The sequence below is a fragment of the Bombina bombina genome, chromosome 6, assembly GCF_027579735.1.
Source record: "Bombina bombina isolate aBomBom1 chromosome 6, aBomBom1.pri, whole genome shotgun sequence".
NCBI lineage: Eukaryota > Metazoa > Chordata > Amphibia > Anura > Bombinatoridae > Bombina > Bombina bombina.
In genome coordinates this window covers 659446798-659466206 of record NC_069504.1, presented here as the reverse complement: position 1 = coordinate 659466206, position 19409 = coordinate 659446798, and the positions used below count along the sequence as shown (strand labels likewise).

Genomic DNA, 19409 nt, shown 5'->3' with positions numbered 1-19409 from the left:
CTCTGTGAAGGGTAACCATGGATGAACATGGGTTGTATTGTGCATATATAAATAACAATCTGGCATTTTTTAGTTAATTATTTATTAAATCCTGAATTATAAAAGGGAAGGAGTATCCCAGTAACACACTTAGAGAAATGAGGGCCGTGTTTCAAATTTTTCCATGGCTGCTTTTCATTCCCAGTCCGGCCCTGATGCCAAGCCACTTATGCAAGACCATGACATTTTTGGAGAACTTGTTTGCTCCATCTTTAAGCCTCTGGAAATGTCTTATGTTATTATATCTACACATTCAATTAATGTGTGTGGTCAAAGTGTTATACAAAATCAAATATTACAGTAGGTCCCAGAAATGACTAATCTTTTTAATTCTACCAAGCCTGTTTACACTACGTGCTAATGCCAAAAAATATGTTTTTCCCATCACAAATGCATACATTAGAACTAAAAAATCATCAATGTTGTATGTCAAAAGGCAGTAAAAGGGACAGTAAAATAAATTTAAATAAATTAACTTCTTAAAGGGACACTGAACCAATTTTTTTCTTTCGTGATTCAGATAGAGCATGAAATTTTAAGCAACTTTCTAATTTACTCCTATTATCAAATTTTCTTTACTCTCTTGTTATCTTTATTTGAAATGCAAGAATGTAAGTTTAGATGCCGGCCCATTTTTGGTGAACAACCTGGGTTGTCCTTGCTGATTGGTGGATAAATTAATCCACCAATAAAAAAGTGCTGTCCAGAGTACTGCACCAAGAAAAAACTTAGATGCCGTCTTTTTCAAATACAGATAGCAAGAGAACGAAGAAGAATTGATAATAGAAGTCAATTCGAAAGTTTCTTAAAATTGCAAAAATATGAAAAAACAAACAAAGAAGGCGCCACCATAGTGCACAATCAGTAGTTACAGACACGCCGTGAGCGCAAGTGAATCTGTACTTACAAGCTTCCAGACACTTGAGAAGTGTCACAACCGCTTCCTGGACTCTTAAGAGTTGTCCAGATGACTCTCTCTCCCGCACTCTCTGAAGTGGTTATCCGTGCGTGTGTGATGCTTCCCAGGTACGAGAGACACCCGGCGTCTGCTTGTTGAATCCTAACGCCAACAGTGCTGAGTTCACAGGTTACAGGTCACTACAATCTGCCGCTGCAGCTCCCAGTGTACAGACGATCTTGCACGGTCAGCTCTTAATTGTAGAGAATCCAAGCCTCAGCGTGTAGCAATATAAAACCACTGCAGTGAGAATTAAAATTGCATGCTCTATCTGAATCACGAAAGAAAAAATGTGGGTTCAGTGTCCCTTTAACTTAATATATTTAAATGGACATAAAACAAGTTGGGGTAGAGACAAAATATAATAATATGTACTTTAATTAATTTACCTGCAAATTTATACTGCAGTGCTTCCCCATTAACCCTTTCTTTTAAATTGTACAGCTCTAACTCTCCCCACACATTTTCTTCTATGGCTGTATCTATATCTATCATTGATTTGGTAGAATGCAGACGTGAACACTCATTGAAGCCGAATTATCAAGCCGTCAACTGTGCTGCATTCGCCGGAACCAATACTCTCGCCTAACATCGCCTAACATCGCGGCCGCAGACCTGAATACGATCTCCATATTTATCAAAAAAGCCGGCAAAAAGCTGCTCACCAAGTACGGGGCGATGAGCAGCGGACTGTTGTTAAATAACAGTCATCGATCTCGCTGCTATTTGGCTTTTTACCAACTTTATTTTTGACCCTGTCACTAAACACCGCCAATATACTAAAATGTTTAACCCCTATCCCGCTGCTCCCGGACCCCGCCGCCACCTAAATAAATGTATTAACCCCTATCCCACCACTCCCGGACCCCACCACCACAAAATAAATCTATTAACCCCTAAACCCCTGGCCTCCCACATCACTACCACTTACTAAACCTATTAGCCCCTAAATCGCCAGCCCCCCACATCGCCATAAACTAAATTAAGCTATTAACCCCTAAAACTAACAAGCCGCTAACTTTACATTATAATTACCTCATTTTATTAACTATATTACATATTTAAAAACCTAACCCTATTCAAATTATTTAAATCTCCTATTAAAAATTACTAAATTACAAAAATATAACAACTAAGTTACAAAAAATAAAAAATACTAAGTTACAAAAAATAAAAAACACTGTTACAAAAAATAAAAAACCACAGTATCAAAAATAAGAATTACACCTAATCTAAGAGCCCTATTAAAATAAAAAAGACCCCCCCCCCCCAAAAAAAACCTAGCCTACACTAAACTACCAATGGCCCTTAAAAGGGCCTTTTGCGGGGCATTGCACCAAAGAAATCAGCTCTTTTACCTGTAAAAATAAAATACAAACAGCCCCCCAACAGTAAAACCCCCCACCCACACAACCAAACCCCCCCAAATAAAACCCTATGTAATATAGTTAATTAAATTTTTAGTTTAATGTAATTTTAGTATAATAGTTAGGGTAGGTTAATTAATAGTTTAATATAGTTTAATTTAATTCTAAAGGTAAGTTTAAATTTATTATAAGATAGGGATGAGGTAATTATAATGTAAAGCTAGCGGCTTGTTAGGTTTAGGGGTTAATAGCTTAATTTAGTTTATGGCGATGTGGGGGCGGCAGGATAGGGATTAATACATTTATTTAGTTGCGGTGGGGTCCGGGAGCAGCGGAATAGGGGTTAATAACATTATGTAGGTGGCGGCGAAGTCGGGGCGGCAGATTAGGGGTGTTTAGACTCAGGGGTTATGTTAGGGTGTTAGGTGTAAACTTTACTGGATTTCTACCATATAAATCAATGTGATATCTGGCAGCATCGAACATAAGCTTTTGCTGCTCTCAGATTCCCATTGATTTCTATGGCATCCGCGGCCTCCAGAGTGGCGGATTGAAAACCAGGTACGCTGGGCTGGAATAGTGGCGAGCGTACCTGTTAGAAATTTGATAACTTGCAAAAGTTGTCAGATAGTGACGAATTTGTATTCGGAACATCTGTAATGACGTAAGCATCGATCTGTGTCAGATTGAGACCGGCGGATCGTTTGTTACGTCCCAAATTTCAACTTTTGCCGGTCTGTAGGCTTTGATTACTAGGTTGAATCAGGCTCACCACAATTACGCTGCGGAATTCCAGCGTATTTGCGGTTGACGGCTTGATAAATAGTCCTCATAATCTACTGGAGCACGCCTAGAAGCAAATAAGTAGCTGTGAAATACAATGCATGTGTTTCTGTAGCTAAACACTGATAAGGGGGGGGGGTCAGACTACTCCAGACAGCATTGCTATGTAAGTAATTTTGCTTATTTTTGAAAATTATATTAAAATATTTTCCTTCAAGTTTTAAACATTTTTTAAATGCAAACTATTTTTATTTAATGAGCCCTTTTAGGATATGCACAAATCTCAACCTGTTTTATAGCAATTTTTTTGCTGCCAAAAATCCTAATCCCCAAAATCCTGTCTGTCTTTATAACTTTGATTTATTTAGGTCCAGCTTCACATATTGTGAAAATGTAATAACTGGGTATTTATGCAAACTTATTATAATCAAATTGAAAGTGTACATTAGAATCTATACTAAATAATATAGAATAAACATAGTTGCCAACATTTCAAGAAAGCATTTAAGGGACACTTTGCAGCAGAGGAAGCAAACAGGAGTATTGACAACTTACTGTTCAACTGTTCAATAATGCCATATTTCTCATTTAGAGTGGTATTTATAGCAATTAACATATAATTATTCCTGTTACAAGATACATTTTTTACCATATCAATAACATTTTTTAAGGCATAGTTACTTTTACAAGAAATAATTAGGGAGAATAATTAAAGCTGATTATTTTTTATATAAATATATTATGGGGTCATAAGCATGTTTGACATCACAATTACTACAAAGGTGTCAGTATACTGTAACTACACATCTGTGCTTAGAGGCATATTACATTAGACCCGGGTGACAGAACAAATAACCATTTCTGCGTTGCAATTCTGAGCAAAAGCTCTGTGTTGCTTAAAGTTCTAATATTCTTAAAACAGTAAAGTCATAATTAGACATTCATGATTTAGACAGAGCGTACAATTTTAAACAACTTTCCAATTTACTTATATTATTTCATTTACTTCCTTCTCTTGTTATCATTTGCTGAAAGGTTTATCTAGGTAAGCTCAGGAGCAGCAAAGAACCTAGGTCCTAGCTGCTGATTGGCGGCTGCATATATATACCGATTGTCATTGGCTCACCCATGTCTTCAGTTAGAAACCAGTAGTGCATTGCTGCTCCTTTAACAAATTATACCAAGAGAATAAAGCAAATTTTATAATAGAAGAAAACTGGAAAAATGTTAAAAATTGTATGTGCTACCTAAATCATGAAAGAAAATGAAGTAACTAATTATATGACCGATATAATCATAGTGAGCCCTCATAATTTTTCTTTTTCTCTAGAGTATATCAACCTATTCCCGTATATCAGCTAGCCACCTGTTGGTCATCAATCATAGAGATAGGAAAATAATCAGGAGTAATGTTATTGTGAGATACTATGTAGTCAATTGGAGCACTAGAAGTAAATGTAAATAATAATAATAATATAATAGAAAAGGGAAAGGGACTGTAAATGTAAAACTAGTATAAAATGTCGCTAATAGTTTTAGAGGGAGATTTCGTAGGATAGATTAGTTTTTATGGTACTAGCCGTATCAGCTATGATGTTATTCCTACCTTTAAAGCGTGCTTCTAAACAGTTCCATTTAGCTTGGAGCGGTCTAGGGACTAGTAATACCTCTCTGAGAGTGAATATATGCTTTACAGAAGCATACAATGAATAATGGAGCAATAGGGTTGGGAATATGTTTCCATAAATGTTGGTAAGATCAGTAGTCAAACATCTAAACAATGACTCATATATACTCCTTTTAGAGTAACTAGATGAAAGAGCCCTGGCATATATGAGGGTCTATACTACCTCTGCCGCTGGTAGCATATTGGCAAATATAATTAGGCTCTCCTAGAGCTCCTTGCAAAAATATGAGCATAGAAAGAGTATATATATATATGTTCATATGTTGCCTATATATTAGAATCAGGCATAATAATAGGCACGATCGATCCAACCAAATGTATATCCTAAGTCCCCAATATGAAAAATAAGAATGGATAAGGATGTGTAGTATAACATGGTAAAATTTGTAAATTTAATTTTATTAATAGGTAAAATTTGTGTCACAAGACTATGGGGCCCATTTATCAAGCTCCGAAAGGAGCTTGAGGGCCAGTGTTTCTGGTGAGCCTGCAGGCTCGCCAGAAACAGCAGTTATGAAGCAGTGGTCTAAAGACCGCTGCTCCATAACCTGTTAGATAAGTTTTTCTAAAGGATTGTGTTTAACGCCTCTAAGTTATTAGTCATAAATGGAAGTATTGTTTGTTCCAGCAATATAGGAATTCCCTCATTAAATTAATCAGACTTTTGTCTTTGTTTTAGGTATTCGCAGATCTATTTGACCCAGTTATAAAGGAGAGACACAATGGCTATGACCCAAAGACCATGAAACACCCAACTGACTTAGATGCCAGCAAGGTATGTATCAATCACTTATGTGTGTGATTAATACTTTCATGGCAGCAGATATAAAATGACTGACTATGTGTATACTGACTCTTCTCATTTCTAAAAGATTAAAGCTGGCTTCTTTGATGAACGCTATGTATTGTCTTCTCGTGTGCGCACTGGACGTAGTATCCGGGGGCTGAGCCTTCCCCCAGCCTGCACCAGAGCAGAGAGAAGGGAGGTGGAGAAGGTGGCAGCAGATGCCCTAAATGGACTTAAAGGAGATCTGACTGGGCATTATTATAGACTCAGTGAAATGACAGATCAGGAACAACAACAACTCATCGATGTAAGGAAATTTCTCTTATATTGGGTTATAAATAGTATCTCTGCCTGTTTGGCTGTCTGTCTGTCTGTCTCTATGTATCTGTCTGTCTTTATCTGTCTGTCTGTATATCCATATTTCTGTTTATCTGTTGATATTATTCCATGTTTAGCTATCTGTCTAACTATTTGTCTTTCTGTCTGTCTGTCTGTCTGTCTGTCTGTCTGTCTATCTGTCCATATGTATGTACATATATCTGTTGATATTATTCTATGTTTGGCTATCTATCTATCTATCTATCTGTCCATGTTTCTGTTTATTTGGTGATATTATTCTATTTATAGAGTCTAGATCTTAGTCAGTATTTGTGTGAAAACAAACTAAAAATAAGCACTGTATTTTTTAAATGTAGCTTTATCAAAACAAGGAACTATATTATTGAAAAAAAAGGGAAAGTATTCCGGACCTCCAAAAATGTAAATAAAAAATACTTTATTGTAATAAATTTAAAATGGACATGGGGAGCACATACAAAAAGGTTTTACGCGTTTCGGCCTGGGCCGTAATCATAAACCTGAACAAACACAGGTATGTGCTGTTTAAAAAGGATAGTGAATGAAGGTTATTGGTTAGTGCTAAACACACCCCTAATTAACCATAAGTTGTCTGAACTTACACAGCTTACAAAATGTACAGGTTGTCAACTATCACAGGAAAGATTTTGGATAAGCCTTATTGAATCAAAGTTACAAAATATAGAATACAACAATTCATAACAATCTATGACAGTTCATATTTTTTTTTTTTTGATCAATATAATATGTCCACAAAAAATGCGGTATAATCCATGAAGCAAATGTACAAAATATATAAAGTATATGAAATATATATATATGTACAAGCCGATATGCTATAAAATACAAAATTCAACGATCTTGATTTAAACTATATTATTGTCATATATAAATTGTGTATTTGTGTTTTGCTTTCCCATATACTCAATTGTTTACATTTCTATTTGATTAATTTGCACTACAGAGCTTTGATATAGTTAGTTGCAGAATTTTTGTGAATTTTTGTGAATTTTTGTGAATGAAAAAATGTGACAAAATCGAAATTTAAACAATGTTTCTATGGTGTTTGTATGCAAGTTGTACATTTCAGACCATACACAGATAATCAAATTACAGTGGTTCCATAAACATTTTGAATGTATTATAATATCAAATTATAGTTTAAAGGGACATGAAAACCAGAATTTTTATTTCATGAGTAAGATAGAGCATACAATATTAAACAGCTTTCAAATTTACTTCTAATATCCCATTTGCTTCACTGTCTTTTTATCCTTTATTGAAGGAGCAACAATGCATCACTGGTAGTTTTCTAAAGACAGCGGTGAGCCAATGATAATAGACATATATATGCAACCACCAATCAGCAGCTGGCTCACAGCTCCTGCACCTATCTTGATATGTTTTTCAACAACGGATGCCAAGAGAATGAAACCAGTTTGATAATAGAATTGAATTTGAAAGTTGTTTAAAATTGTATGGTCTATTTGAATCTTGAAAGCACAATTTTGGGTTTCATGTCCCTTTAACATATACAGTATTTATTTTGTTTTACTACAAATCCTTACATATAATATTTCAAAAGCTTTCAGAGGCAAGTTTGTCAGGATTTATATTTCATGGTCTAATATACATCAAGCTGTATATCTGTTAGACTTACAACTAAATTAGTTTCTTGCACAATTGGGCAATTATAACCTACAAATCCATTATTTATTCATAAATTTAGACTAAAAGATGACTTCACACACGTTATTAAAGGGACGTGATTGCAGGATTCAGGTACAGCATACAATTTTAAACAACTTTCCTGTTTACTTCTATTATCACATTTTCTTCATTTTAATGATGAGCAGCAATGCACTACTGGGAGCTAGCTGATCACATTGGGTGAGCCAATGATAGAATGAATATATGTGCATCCTCCAATCAGCAGTTATCTTCCAGTAGTGCATTGCTGCTCCTCAGCCTACCTAAGTAAGCTATTCAACAATGAATACCAAGAGTACAAAGAACATTAAATAATAGAAGTAAACTGGAAAGTTATTTTAAATTGCATGCTCCATGGACTTTTTCTCATAAGCAATTTATAGTATTGGTGAAACTTCTCATTGTGCTATGTATCTCATTCTTACAGGATCACTTCCTATTTGACAAGCCAGTTTCCCCACTGCTAACAGCTTCTGGAATGGCTAGGGACTGGCCAGATGCACGTGGAATATGGTAAGATAATGCTTTGGATTAGTAGAGTGTTTCCTAGTCCACTGTGACACGTATTCCCACTTATTTTGTAAAATGTAGAATACAAATTCTCATGTTCTGTTTGCCAATGGTTGTGGTATTTTTATCTACACTGTGTTTTCCTGCTTGAGAACACTAATAAAATATTTATCTGTTGGCACCTCTGTCCATCTAGTATGAAGAAGATAATCCCCCTTTCTGATAAGTGTTGCCCCAAGAATATGGTGGCATTGGATGTGTGCTCCATATCTGATGGATCTGGCCCTGTAATAACTCATTTGGTGAGAGATATCTTTAAACTGCTAGTATTTTTGGTGTACATTTGATTATCTAACCTTAGGAGACTCTGGAGAGTAAATTTTCACTTAACCAAGTATCATCTAGGAGAACCCTAACTCACTGTTTGAAAACACTGCCTCCTTCCTGAGCTTACTTCACTTGCCTCACTGCCCAGTATTCTATGGCAGAAATATCTCTAAAGGGCATGACATGATGATTATATTATACCGGAGTATGAGCACCAGGATTCACCCATACAATCTGAAAAATCAAATAAAACATATTGCCGGATGTATTGCTTTCTCTGCTTGTGCAACCTCCTCACACTTTTTGAGTTCTATTATTTCTTTCTTGGACTCCTGAAGTACCCTGTGATATGTGAGACTTGGCCATAGCCCATGGCTTTATTTATAAGATAACCAGCATTACAACCTGCAGTACAGTAACATATATTATGTCAGTTTAATAATGTAACATCATATTCTGTTCTTCAATGTGGTAACTGAGTTGCTGGTGTAGACTTTTTCTAGTTATTCTATATTTATGAGTTTGGCGTTTTTATGTTTATATGTTAACACTTCATTTGTAACGGCATAACCAATCCGTCTAAAATACTTACTCTTTGGACTGTAGGCACAATAATGAAAAGACTTTTCTCATCTGGATTAATGAAGAGGATCACACAAGAATAATTTCCATGGAAAAGGGAGGAAACATGAAGCGAGTGTTTGAACGTTTCTGCCGAGGCTTGAAGGAGGTATTCACATATTGTCTGATCTCTTTGCACATAACATAGCAAGAAGAAAAATTTATTTTTTCCCAAGAGTGTAAGTATTTAGCACCAGTAGGGATGTCACAAAGATATTATTTTACTGTCAAGGCCAGTATTTGTAAGGCTTAGGTACAGGTCAATGTAGATAATTAAGATGGTAAAATATCAAGTGTGTTATATTCAGTTTCATAATACTAACTTTGCAGAGACTATATCCATAGCAGAACGTGTGTTATGTACTATTGAACGGTTTGAAAATAACTATATTAGTTTGTCACCTAGGGGTCATTTCCAATCTTTTTGATAATGAGTTTTCTGTTTGGGCCGATATGGGAAGCTTGTTTTTTTAGTTGTTATCGGGATTTAAATTAGGAATCCAACTGAAATGGTCATATACAATGGCTGTATATAACCTCTTAAGGTTATATACAGTTGTTTTGAATTAACCCTTTTGTACAGTGTGTAAGGGAAATACAAATCTTTATGTGTGAGAGTAACATATTATAATATGAATCCATCCTAAAAGCTGCAACAATCTGAATGCCATTTGTATATGGGCATTGTGGGTATGCTGCCATGTTTGCTCAATGATTATATTGACACTTTTAATATTTTAAAAGTATATCTTTTTCCCATCATTCATTAAAAAAGCACTCTTTTTTGGTTTGGAGAGATAGACATTTGAAATGAAGAAAAATACTACAGGAAATTAGTTTCTATTGGAAGGAAGTGGCTTCCACTTATCTCATCTTATAAATCGTGAAAGTAGTAAGTGACAAGGATCCTCCATTGTGGCCTCAAAAATGTAGCCAGAACTGGAAAATGAAAGTGTTATGAATAGGGTTTGTCTTTGTTCAGTTTGTATTACTATAAGAAGATGGTCAATCAAGGTTCTGGATATTGTATTTTATTGTTTAAAAACAGGGTAGTTTTTAATAAAACCTGTCAACTCAGATGAAAACAAACAAGATGCAATGGCAAACAGTGAAATTCCTGTCACATAGACGCTACTATTAAGTTTGATATCCCATTTATGAAAATGACAGTACTGAAACTGACAATCACAAGGCAGGTATGAATTAGAAATAGACATTTACAGAATATGATTGCTAGATATAATTTCTAGATCTTGCAGTTGTGATTTTCATTTTCTTATTTTTCCTAAAGACCCCGTTAGCTGTACGGGATATCATGTATTAAATACATATATATTTGTAAATTTGTGTCTTGCCCACTGCAGAGGGACTATACAATAGTGATGGATAGAGCTTTAATGAATCTAGACAATGTATACAAATACACCTCTAAAATGTCTTCTGTGGCCATTTGGAATACTTGCAAATATGTCAAAAAGGCCAGTTCTGGACTTTATGAAGAGCCTTTAAGTGTTGAATTCAATAAGGGTATGGTCTAGAAAGCTGTTGAAATGGATTGTATTCACTGAGACCTTTTTGGTTACATGTTAAATATAAGGCTTTTATGGCGAGCTAAAACCATTCTATCTGTTCCAAAAACAACAAAAACACATGATTTGTGTTGAAAATACAAGTGCCCTTTTTTGCTAAAAACTTCCCAAAAATAAAATGGCCAATACTGTAGATGGGAATCAACCCCCTAGTTGTATAATTTGAAACTTCTGAACATTCAGTTAGTTTTCATATTTGATTTGATGATTAGTTTCTAGAAAACTATTTTTGGTGCAGTAATTTGTTTTTTACATGCTTAAGCGATAAACCTATTTTCATTTTTATGATATAGGTTGAGAAATTAATCCAGGAGAGAGGCTGGGAATTTATGTGGAATGAAAGGCTGGGATATGTCCTGACTTGTCCATCTAATCTAGGTACAGGTCTGAGAGCTGGAGTGCACATTAAACTACCTCTACTGAACAAGGTAAGAACTGGTTATAGACATTACTAGTAGTAGTATCATTATTACTGTTGTTATTAATATTATTATTATTATCATTATTATGTTAGTTTGGATACAAATTACCCTATATTTTAAGGAACAATTTAAAGTAAAATTTGCTCCTTTTGAAAGTGCCTTTCACTGCCCTCCAGATGAGAGTTCCTGTGTATTTTTCTCATAACAGATCGAGGTTGGCTATGAGTGTTACTGCAGCCAATCCAGAACTGATGCTGTAGTAATTCCTTTTAAAGGGACATAAGAGTTGATAGTATGCTGGAGCTTTTCTTTCTCAGTATGCTATTGCAATATATTTTGTAGTGCAAATTGGTTTAAAAGGCTTCTTTAGCCTCCTTTTATTCTCATAGAAGCTCAACACCATGTGCCTGTGCATTATACTAGTCTCTGAGCTTACATGCTTGTTGAAGATATCAATCAAGTTAATGAAGGATACCAACTAACCAGTGCTCAAGTAAGCTCAGAGATCGGCACTGGGAGGGAGGTGCTCTTGGTGCCAGTCTTAAAAGAGGGCTCCAGTAGCCTTTTGCTGCACATTTGTAAAGGGTAAATTAGTGCAAAAACTTGGGAACCACTGTCCTGGAAAATACTTTCGATAACCACAAAGTACAGTTTATAATTTCTAATGAAAAATGTAAGCTCCGTAGCACTTTGTCATTATATTTCAACCTTATTGTGTATTATCATCCAACCTTTATTTATCACCATCAGGACGCTCGATTTTCCAAGATTCTGGAGAACCTCCGTTTGCAGAAGAGAGGAACAGGAGGCGTAGACACAGCTGCTGTCGGCAGCACCTTCGATATCTCAAATCTTGATCGTTTGGGAAAATCTGAGGTATTGTATTAGTATAGTCAATGTGACTGTTCATTAACTATTTAGACAATATAGAAAACTTTTCATGTAAACCCATAAGGTAACTGATATAATAAAACCTCTTATATGTTTTAATGATTACACTACAGTTCCATTTCTAAGCTTTCAGGCGGTAACAGATTTTCATGTAATGTAACGCAAATAAAGATTTCTATTAAATCGTATACATATATATGTATATATTATTTAAAATTAAATTGGATTTTATAGTATATATATATATATATATATATATATATACATACATACACACACAATTTAAAGGGACATTCAACACTTACTGTAACATGTTTTGATATTGTAAATAAAAAAACGGAGGTCCTCCTACACTATACCCCTCCTCCCTTGCCGCCTTGCTTCTGTCCTAATCAGCGGCGCTAACTACTCTTATACCCAGTCAATATGGATGCCGAACTCCCCCCACTATTACGTAGCTGCCTTCTTCTTCAACTGATAAGCAAATCAGAATCCAGTCCTCGGACAGAAATTGCACACGCGTGCATGTTACAGTAAGTGTTGAATGTCCCTTTAAATTTTTTTTTTTTTTTTCAAACTGTGACACATAAAAATCCACTTGGAAAGCCACTACTGTTTAACAGTCTGAGGTTTCTCTGTGCAATAATCTTGAACATATTTCCAGTGTCACCTTCAGGGACTGATAAGCTTTGCACAGAAGCTGATTTGTGAGCCAAAAGTAACTCTCCAGTCCTCTTATCACTTGTGGCATTCTTGTAATCTCCTTCTAATCTCTGCAGGTGGAACTGGTGCAGTTGGTCATTGATGGAGTGAATTATCTTATTGACTGTGAGAAGAGGTTGGAGAAAGGACAAGACATTCGCATCCCCCCTCCTGTGTCTCAGTTCAAACACTAATCCTAAACTGTAGGCCTCTGATACCAAACACTCTGGTCCATAATTCAATGCAGTAACTAGTGAACTTATGCAACATTGCCAATGCGAAAGCCATTGGATGTTAATGCATCATTAATTCAGTGTTACACCACTTTTTACTTTATTGAATATGGGATTTGCTCTAAAAGCTCATAATATACATGCGGCCTGCTTATTGTACAGCGGTTTCAGCATGTTGTTGACATCTATAAATATGGAAGGTATATTGTCATCACCTCATTAAAGTATACTGCTATCTGATGTTACTGTGTTTCACAATTTTATTGTTTGTCTGTGTGTGCGTTTTTTTGTAGAATTATTACGTTTAACTAATGTTCAGTCTAACTTTTATTTACAGATTGAATCATTTGAAAAGGGAGTCTAAATGTGCATATGTTTTTAATTACTACATAAAGCAGGTAAATAATATCAATTAGTCTCACATCAGGGAGGTAACTACAGGGGCCTCAAAGGTCTTGGTTGAGACTGGGCCCACACATTAAAGGGACAGTCAACACCAGAATTTTTGTTGTTTTAAAAGATAGATAATCCCTTAATTACCAATTCCCCAATTTTGCATAAAAAACACAGTTATAATAATACAAGTTTTACCTCTGTAATTACCTTGTATCTAAGCCTCAGCAGACTGCCCCCTTATTTCAGTTCTTTTGACAGACTTTCATTTTAGCCAGTCAGAGCTGTCTCCATGGTAAATTCACGTGCATGAGCTCAATGTTATCTGTATGAAACACGTGAACTAATGCCCTCTGGTGGTGAAAAACTATCAAAATGCATTTAGATTAGAGGCGGATTTCAAGGTCTAAGAAATTTAGCATATGAACCTCCTAGGTTTTGCTTTCAACTAAGAATACCAAAAGAACAAAGCAAAATTGGTGATAAAAGTAAATTGGAAAGTTGTTTAAAATTACATGCCCTATTTGAAACATGAAAGGTTTTTTTGGACTTGACTGTCCCTTTAAGGGGCCCATCTGGCTTTGCTTAATGACATTACTGCGGGGGGGGGGGGGGGGCTAGTAGGACCTGAGCTTCAGTTGCATCATGTCTGTCCCTGCTAAAAAGGCATTGCGGTGTAAGGAAAGTGTATGGATTTTTTTTACATCATGGTGGCAGGATTTCCAAAATGCCTGTCACAGTATTGCTGCACAGTAAATCCTTCCTCCATATTTGTAGAGGAACGCTCTGAGGGAACCTATCCCCTGGCAAAAGACTAAACAAGGGGAATCATGACTCATACTCACAGGGAAACGGACCCCTTTTATCCTATATGGGTGGCAACACAGCTTCTGCTAATTAAAAACATCCAGGAAGGGTGCTGTTTAGGGCTCTGCAACAGCCTTGCCTAGTGATATCTAGTTATGCACCTGTCTCACATACATATGTGGCACTGCCAGTATTGATTTTTTCTTATTTATTTCTGGTTAAAGGGATATGCAACTCCACTCAATAGTATACTATTGCAGAACACTGCAGTGCAAAGTGCATTAAATAAGGCTTCTTTAGCCTGTGCATATGTGCTGATTGGTAGGTGTGTTCTGTGTATAGTCCACAGAGCATACTTACCAATCTTTGCTAGTGTAAGCACAGATATCGGCACCTTGCATATTTAAATTGTAACACCTGAGTTCTTAGTACTGAATGTCTATTTGGAAAATACATGAACAAACATGTTAAAGTCTTGTTTTCTTCCATATCAATAGTGGATATATATGCAGCCATAAAATGAATTGTGTGGGGAGAGTTAGAGCTGTACAATTCGGACACTTAAAATAAAGTGTTAATGGCGAGGCACTGCAGTAACTGTCCCAACTTGTTTTATGTCCCTTTAACAGGAAGTCAGAGGCAGGTGTTTACAGTAGACGCATGCATTTCGTTTTGTTCCAAATCAAAATTCAGACAAATTCGCCAAATTTGGAGATTCAAAACGATTCGAATTTCGGAATTACCCTAGCAACGAAACTACACTAATCCGAATACATTTGTAACGAATAAATCCGAATTAGTTCGGATTTATTTGTTACATTCGAATGGCCATAGACCAATCACAATTCAGTATAAAAATTAAATTTACTGAGATTTAGTGAGATAGAACAGTGAAATAATTCCGTTTGTGTAACTTGGAACCATCTGAATCAACATAACACATACCGAACTTCCGAATTTACGAATCGAATACGAAACAAATACTTTCAAATTTATTTGAATCTGAATAAATCCTAAACTAATACATTTAAATGTATCTGAATTTTGAATCGATCCGAAACGAAATTAGAAAAAATCTGAATCGGTCCGAAACGAACCGAAACAATTTTTTCCGCTGTGCACATGTCTAGTTTACAGTATAGTCAGAGGCAGGTGTTTACAGTATAGTCAGAGGCAGGTGTTAACAGGTGCTTGGCAGACATTAAGAAACTCTGGAGTATTTTTGTTGGTTTATTTCTTTAGGTTTAAACAGCTAATGGTTACCTAAAAAGTGTGTGTATCGGAAGCTCAAAGTGACAGTCTACTCCATTGTTTAATAAAAAGAGATAATTCCCTTTATAATCTATTCCCCTTTTTTGTTTAACCAACACAGTTAAATTAATATACTTTTTACTTCTGTGATTACCTTGTATCACTATCTAAGCTTCCTCTGACAGCCCCCTTATCTCAGTTCTTTTGACAGACATGCATTTTAGCCAATCAGTGCTAACTCTATGGGAGTGAGCACAATGTTATCTATATAGCACACATGAACTAGCGCTGTCTAGCTGTTAAAAACTGTCGAAATGCACTAAGAGGTGGCCTTCAAGGACTTAGAAATTAGCATATGAGCCTACCTAGGTTTATCTTTCAACAAAGGATACAAAGAGAATAAAGCAAATTTGATGATAAACGTACCTTGGGAAGTTGTTTAAAATTGCATCTGAATCATGAAAGTTTAATTTTGACTAGACTGTCCCTTTAAGTTGCAGAAATATCTTCTGGTAAGACTATAACACAGCACAAAAAAAGGACTTGAATAGCATGCAGTCACCTTTGACCCTAAAGGTTACTTTCCAAGCGAACTGAACAATAAGGTTACTATTAACGGTTTACTATTTAATTGAATTCTATTATTTTCAGCATCCGTGATGGCGTTTTCATAGAACTTTAATTAAAGGAACGTATTGTGCTATGTGTGTGAAACAGGAGCTGACACATACAACAGATGTATATAAATGTCAGTTTGTATTTTCAAAAATTGGTGCAGTTTGTTCCATATAAGAAATGATCGCTAAGCATCTATGTTAATAACTGCTCTTGCTTAGACGCTATAATGCCAAACAAAAAAATCCTTAAAGAGCTGAGGGTAATAGTAATCTTTAAAATATAGATACAATAAAACCAAATTTGTTCCATACAAAGTAAGTACAAAAAGCTGATTGAATTCTCAAACGTAAAAGGAAACTGCTGCATGAGGTAAAGAAATTGACAAACAGCAGACACATAGGCTGTAAGAACATAAATACATTTTGTGCGTAGGCAGATGCTGGTGGCTAGATTTACTCCCTAGCAGCAGACTGTTATTTTAACATGTCCAATGTAATCTGTAAAATACACAAAATACACAATATGCATTTAAAAATCGCATCAAAGAAAAGTTAGTATTCGAGCAAGCTTTGTCTACTTATAAATGTATAGTTAGTCCAATAAAAAAGTATCATTGCTCAATGCAATACTCTTTTTATTTTGATATATATATCACTGGGCTAACATGGCTACTCCAATCAATATATATATCTATCTATCTATATATATATATATATATATATTATTTGCATAATTTGCAGAAAAAATATAGAATAGTTCATGGCATTTAAAAATCTCTTGATGTTCCAGCCCTTTACAGAAGGGTTTTAAAAACTCTAGTCCATGCAGATGTAGAGCAAGATTACATATGCGGCGGCGCCCATAAAAGCCGGACGTGCCGTTTTTTATGCGGTTTTGGTATCACATATACGGGACCGCATATAAATGCGGCGCGTATAATTCACCCGTCACCCGCAATTTTTACTCCCATAAGCTAACATAGAACAGCGTCGCAAATCTGTATAACATATTCAGCGCAAGGACTTACGTGGCGAAAATGGAGAAATTTTACTCCATTTTCACCTTGCCACACATAGGCAGGCGCAGCAAACCTTATGCTGAGTATGAAAGTACCGTAACTCCAGTAACTGGCTGAAAATATTAACTAACACCTAACGCATGCACAATATCTATCTACCTGTCAACCGCAATCCCTCACCGCAATAACTAATAAACAGCTAGATTACGAGTTTTGCATTATGAGTGAAAAAGCAGCGTTATGCTTCATAACGCTGCTTTTTCCCTAACGCCATTATTACAAGTCTTGTAGGTATAGGTATACTGCACACCTTTTTGGCTGTCACGCAACGTCAGTACCGCACTTTTTAAATGGGACTCACATAGCGCCGGTATTACGAGTTTGCCTGGGAGGCCAAAAAGTGAGCAGTACACCCTATATTGACAAGAACCATACCGCCATCTAAAGTCAGTAGTTATGAGTTTTACGTTACAAAGCTATAAAAGTACACAAACACCCATAAACTACCTATTAACCCCTAAACCGAGGCCCTCCCGCATCGCAAAAACTAAAATAAAATTATTAACCCCTAATCTGCCGGTCCGGACATCGCCGGCACTAAATAAAATTATTAACCCCTATTCCGCCGCTCCCCGACATCGTCGCCACTATAAACTCGCCACTATAAAAAAAAACCAATTAACCCCTAAACCGCTGTCCTCCCGCATCACAAACACTATTTAAAGATTATTAACCCCTAATCTGCCATCCGCCCACACTATAATAAACCTATTAACCACTATACCGCAAGCCCCCCACAAAAAAATATACTAAAATAAATTATAAACCCCTAAACCTCTGACCTCCCACATCACTAACTCTACATAAATATATTAACCCCTAACCCTAACGTAAACCCTAAGTCTAACCCTAACGCAACCCTAAGCCTAACACCCCTAATTTAAATATAATTAAAATAAAGCTTAATAAACCTTACAATAATTCCTATTTAAAACTAAATATATACTTATCTGTAAAAAAAAAACTAAGATAGCTACAAAATAACTAATAGTTATATTGTAGCTATCTTAGGTTTTATTTTTATTTCACAGGTAAGTTTGTATTTATTTTAACTAGATAGACTAGTTAGTAAATAGCTATTAACTATTTAATAACTACCTAGCTAAACTAAATACAAACTTACCTGTAAAATAAAACCTAACCTGCCTTACACTAAAAACTAACATTACAATAAAATAAAATTAATTAAATTATTAAAATATGATGTCCAAGAACCTAAATGGATTAGTTTACTTTTCAGACGGGGTTAACTATTTCAACAACGGTGTTCGTTATATGTTTGTTTACTACTTCAACTTTTTTTCTTGTTTGTCTTCCTTAGTACCTTACAGGATTAATGCCATGCTACTTATTAATGTGTTGACATTGATATGGACTGTATGATACGCTAAACAGCTGAATGGGGTACACCCCTATTACATGCCACTCTGATTTTTACTATCTTAGTATAGTGCTCAGGCAGCAATGCATTCCAATACAATGTTATCCCTAAAGCTTGCAGCTATCCAGATCTAGTTTATGGATAGGATAGGACTGATTATTACATGTTTGTTTGTTTTTATTTTCTGTTTGTATTTTAGGTGTAGTTTAATATTAAAACCCCAATACTGTGGTACTAACACATATTTCTTAGAACACTCAGCAATCTATTGAAAGCTTAAAGCCATGATTTTAACTGTGTTCTGTACTTCTACATGTATGCCAATGTATGCTATCCTAATTAAATGTAATATCATCTCTGCCTTTTCACTCACCCTGCGAGGTGGGCTGATGATACAACTTGATACCCTTTATTGGTTATAAATAAAATATATATATAAAAAAAGAGCTGATTTCTTTGGGGCAATGCCCCACAGAAGGCCCTTTTAAGGGTCATTAGCAGTTTAGTATAGGCTAGGGTTTTTTTATTGGGGGGGGGGGTATTTTTATAGGGCTATTAGATTAGGAGTAATTCGTTTTTATTTTTGATAATTTCGTTTTTTATTTTTTGTAATTTAGTGTTTATTTTTTTTTGTAATTTAGAAACTTGTATTTTTAATAATTTAATTAATTTTATTTTATTGTAATGTTAGTTTTTAGTGTAAGGCAGGTTAGGTTTTATTTTATAGGTAAGTTTGTATTTATTTTAGCTAGGTAGTTATTAAATAGTTAATAACTATTTACTAACTAGTCTACCTAGTTAAAATAAATACAAACTTACCTGTGAAATAAAAATAAAACCTAAGATAGTTTTTATTTATATTGTAGTTATTTTAGGTTTTATTCTACAGGTAAGTATG

At 35.3% G+C, this 19409-nt stretch overlaps 1 protein-coding gene across 1 annotated transcript in view; it reads left to right on the top strand.

Moving 5' to 3' along the window:
• The window catches only part of CKMT1A (creatine kinase, mitochondrial 1A), a 29974-nt gene extending 16751 nt beyond the window's left edge, over positions 1-13223 (top strand). The window contains exons 4-10 of the mRNA XM_053716016.1: positions 5514-5609; positions 5707-5928; positions 8116-8201; positions 9132-9255; positions 11029-11163; positions 11908-12033; positions 12828-13223. Coding sequence (XP_053571991.1) covers positions 5514-5609; positions 5707-5928; positions 8116-8201; positions 9132-9255; positions 11029-11163; positions 11908-12033; positions 12828-12944 — 906 coding nt within the window. The 3' untranslated portion in view covers positions 12945-13223. The remainder of the gene's footprint in view (positions 1-5513; positions 5610-5706; positions 5929-8115; positions 8202-9131; positions 9256-11028; positions 11164-11907; positions 12034-12827) is intronic.
• The last annotated feature ends 6186 nt before the right edge of the window (positions 13224-19409 follow it).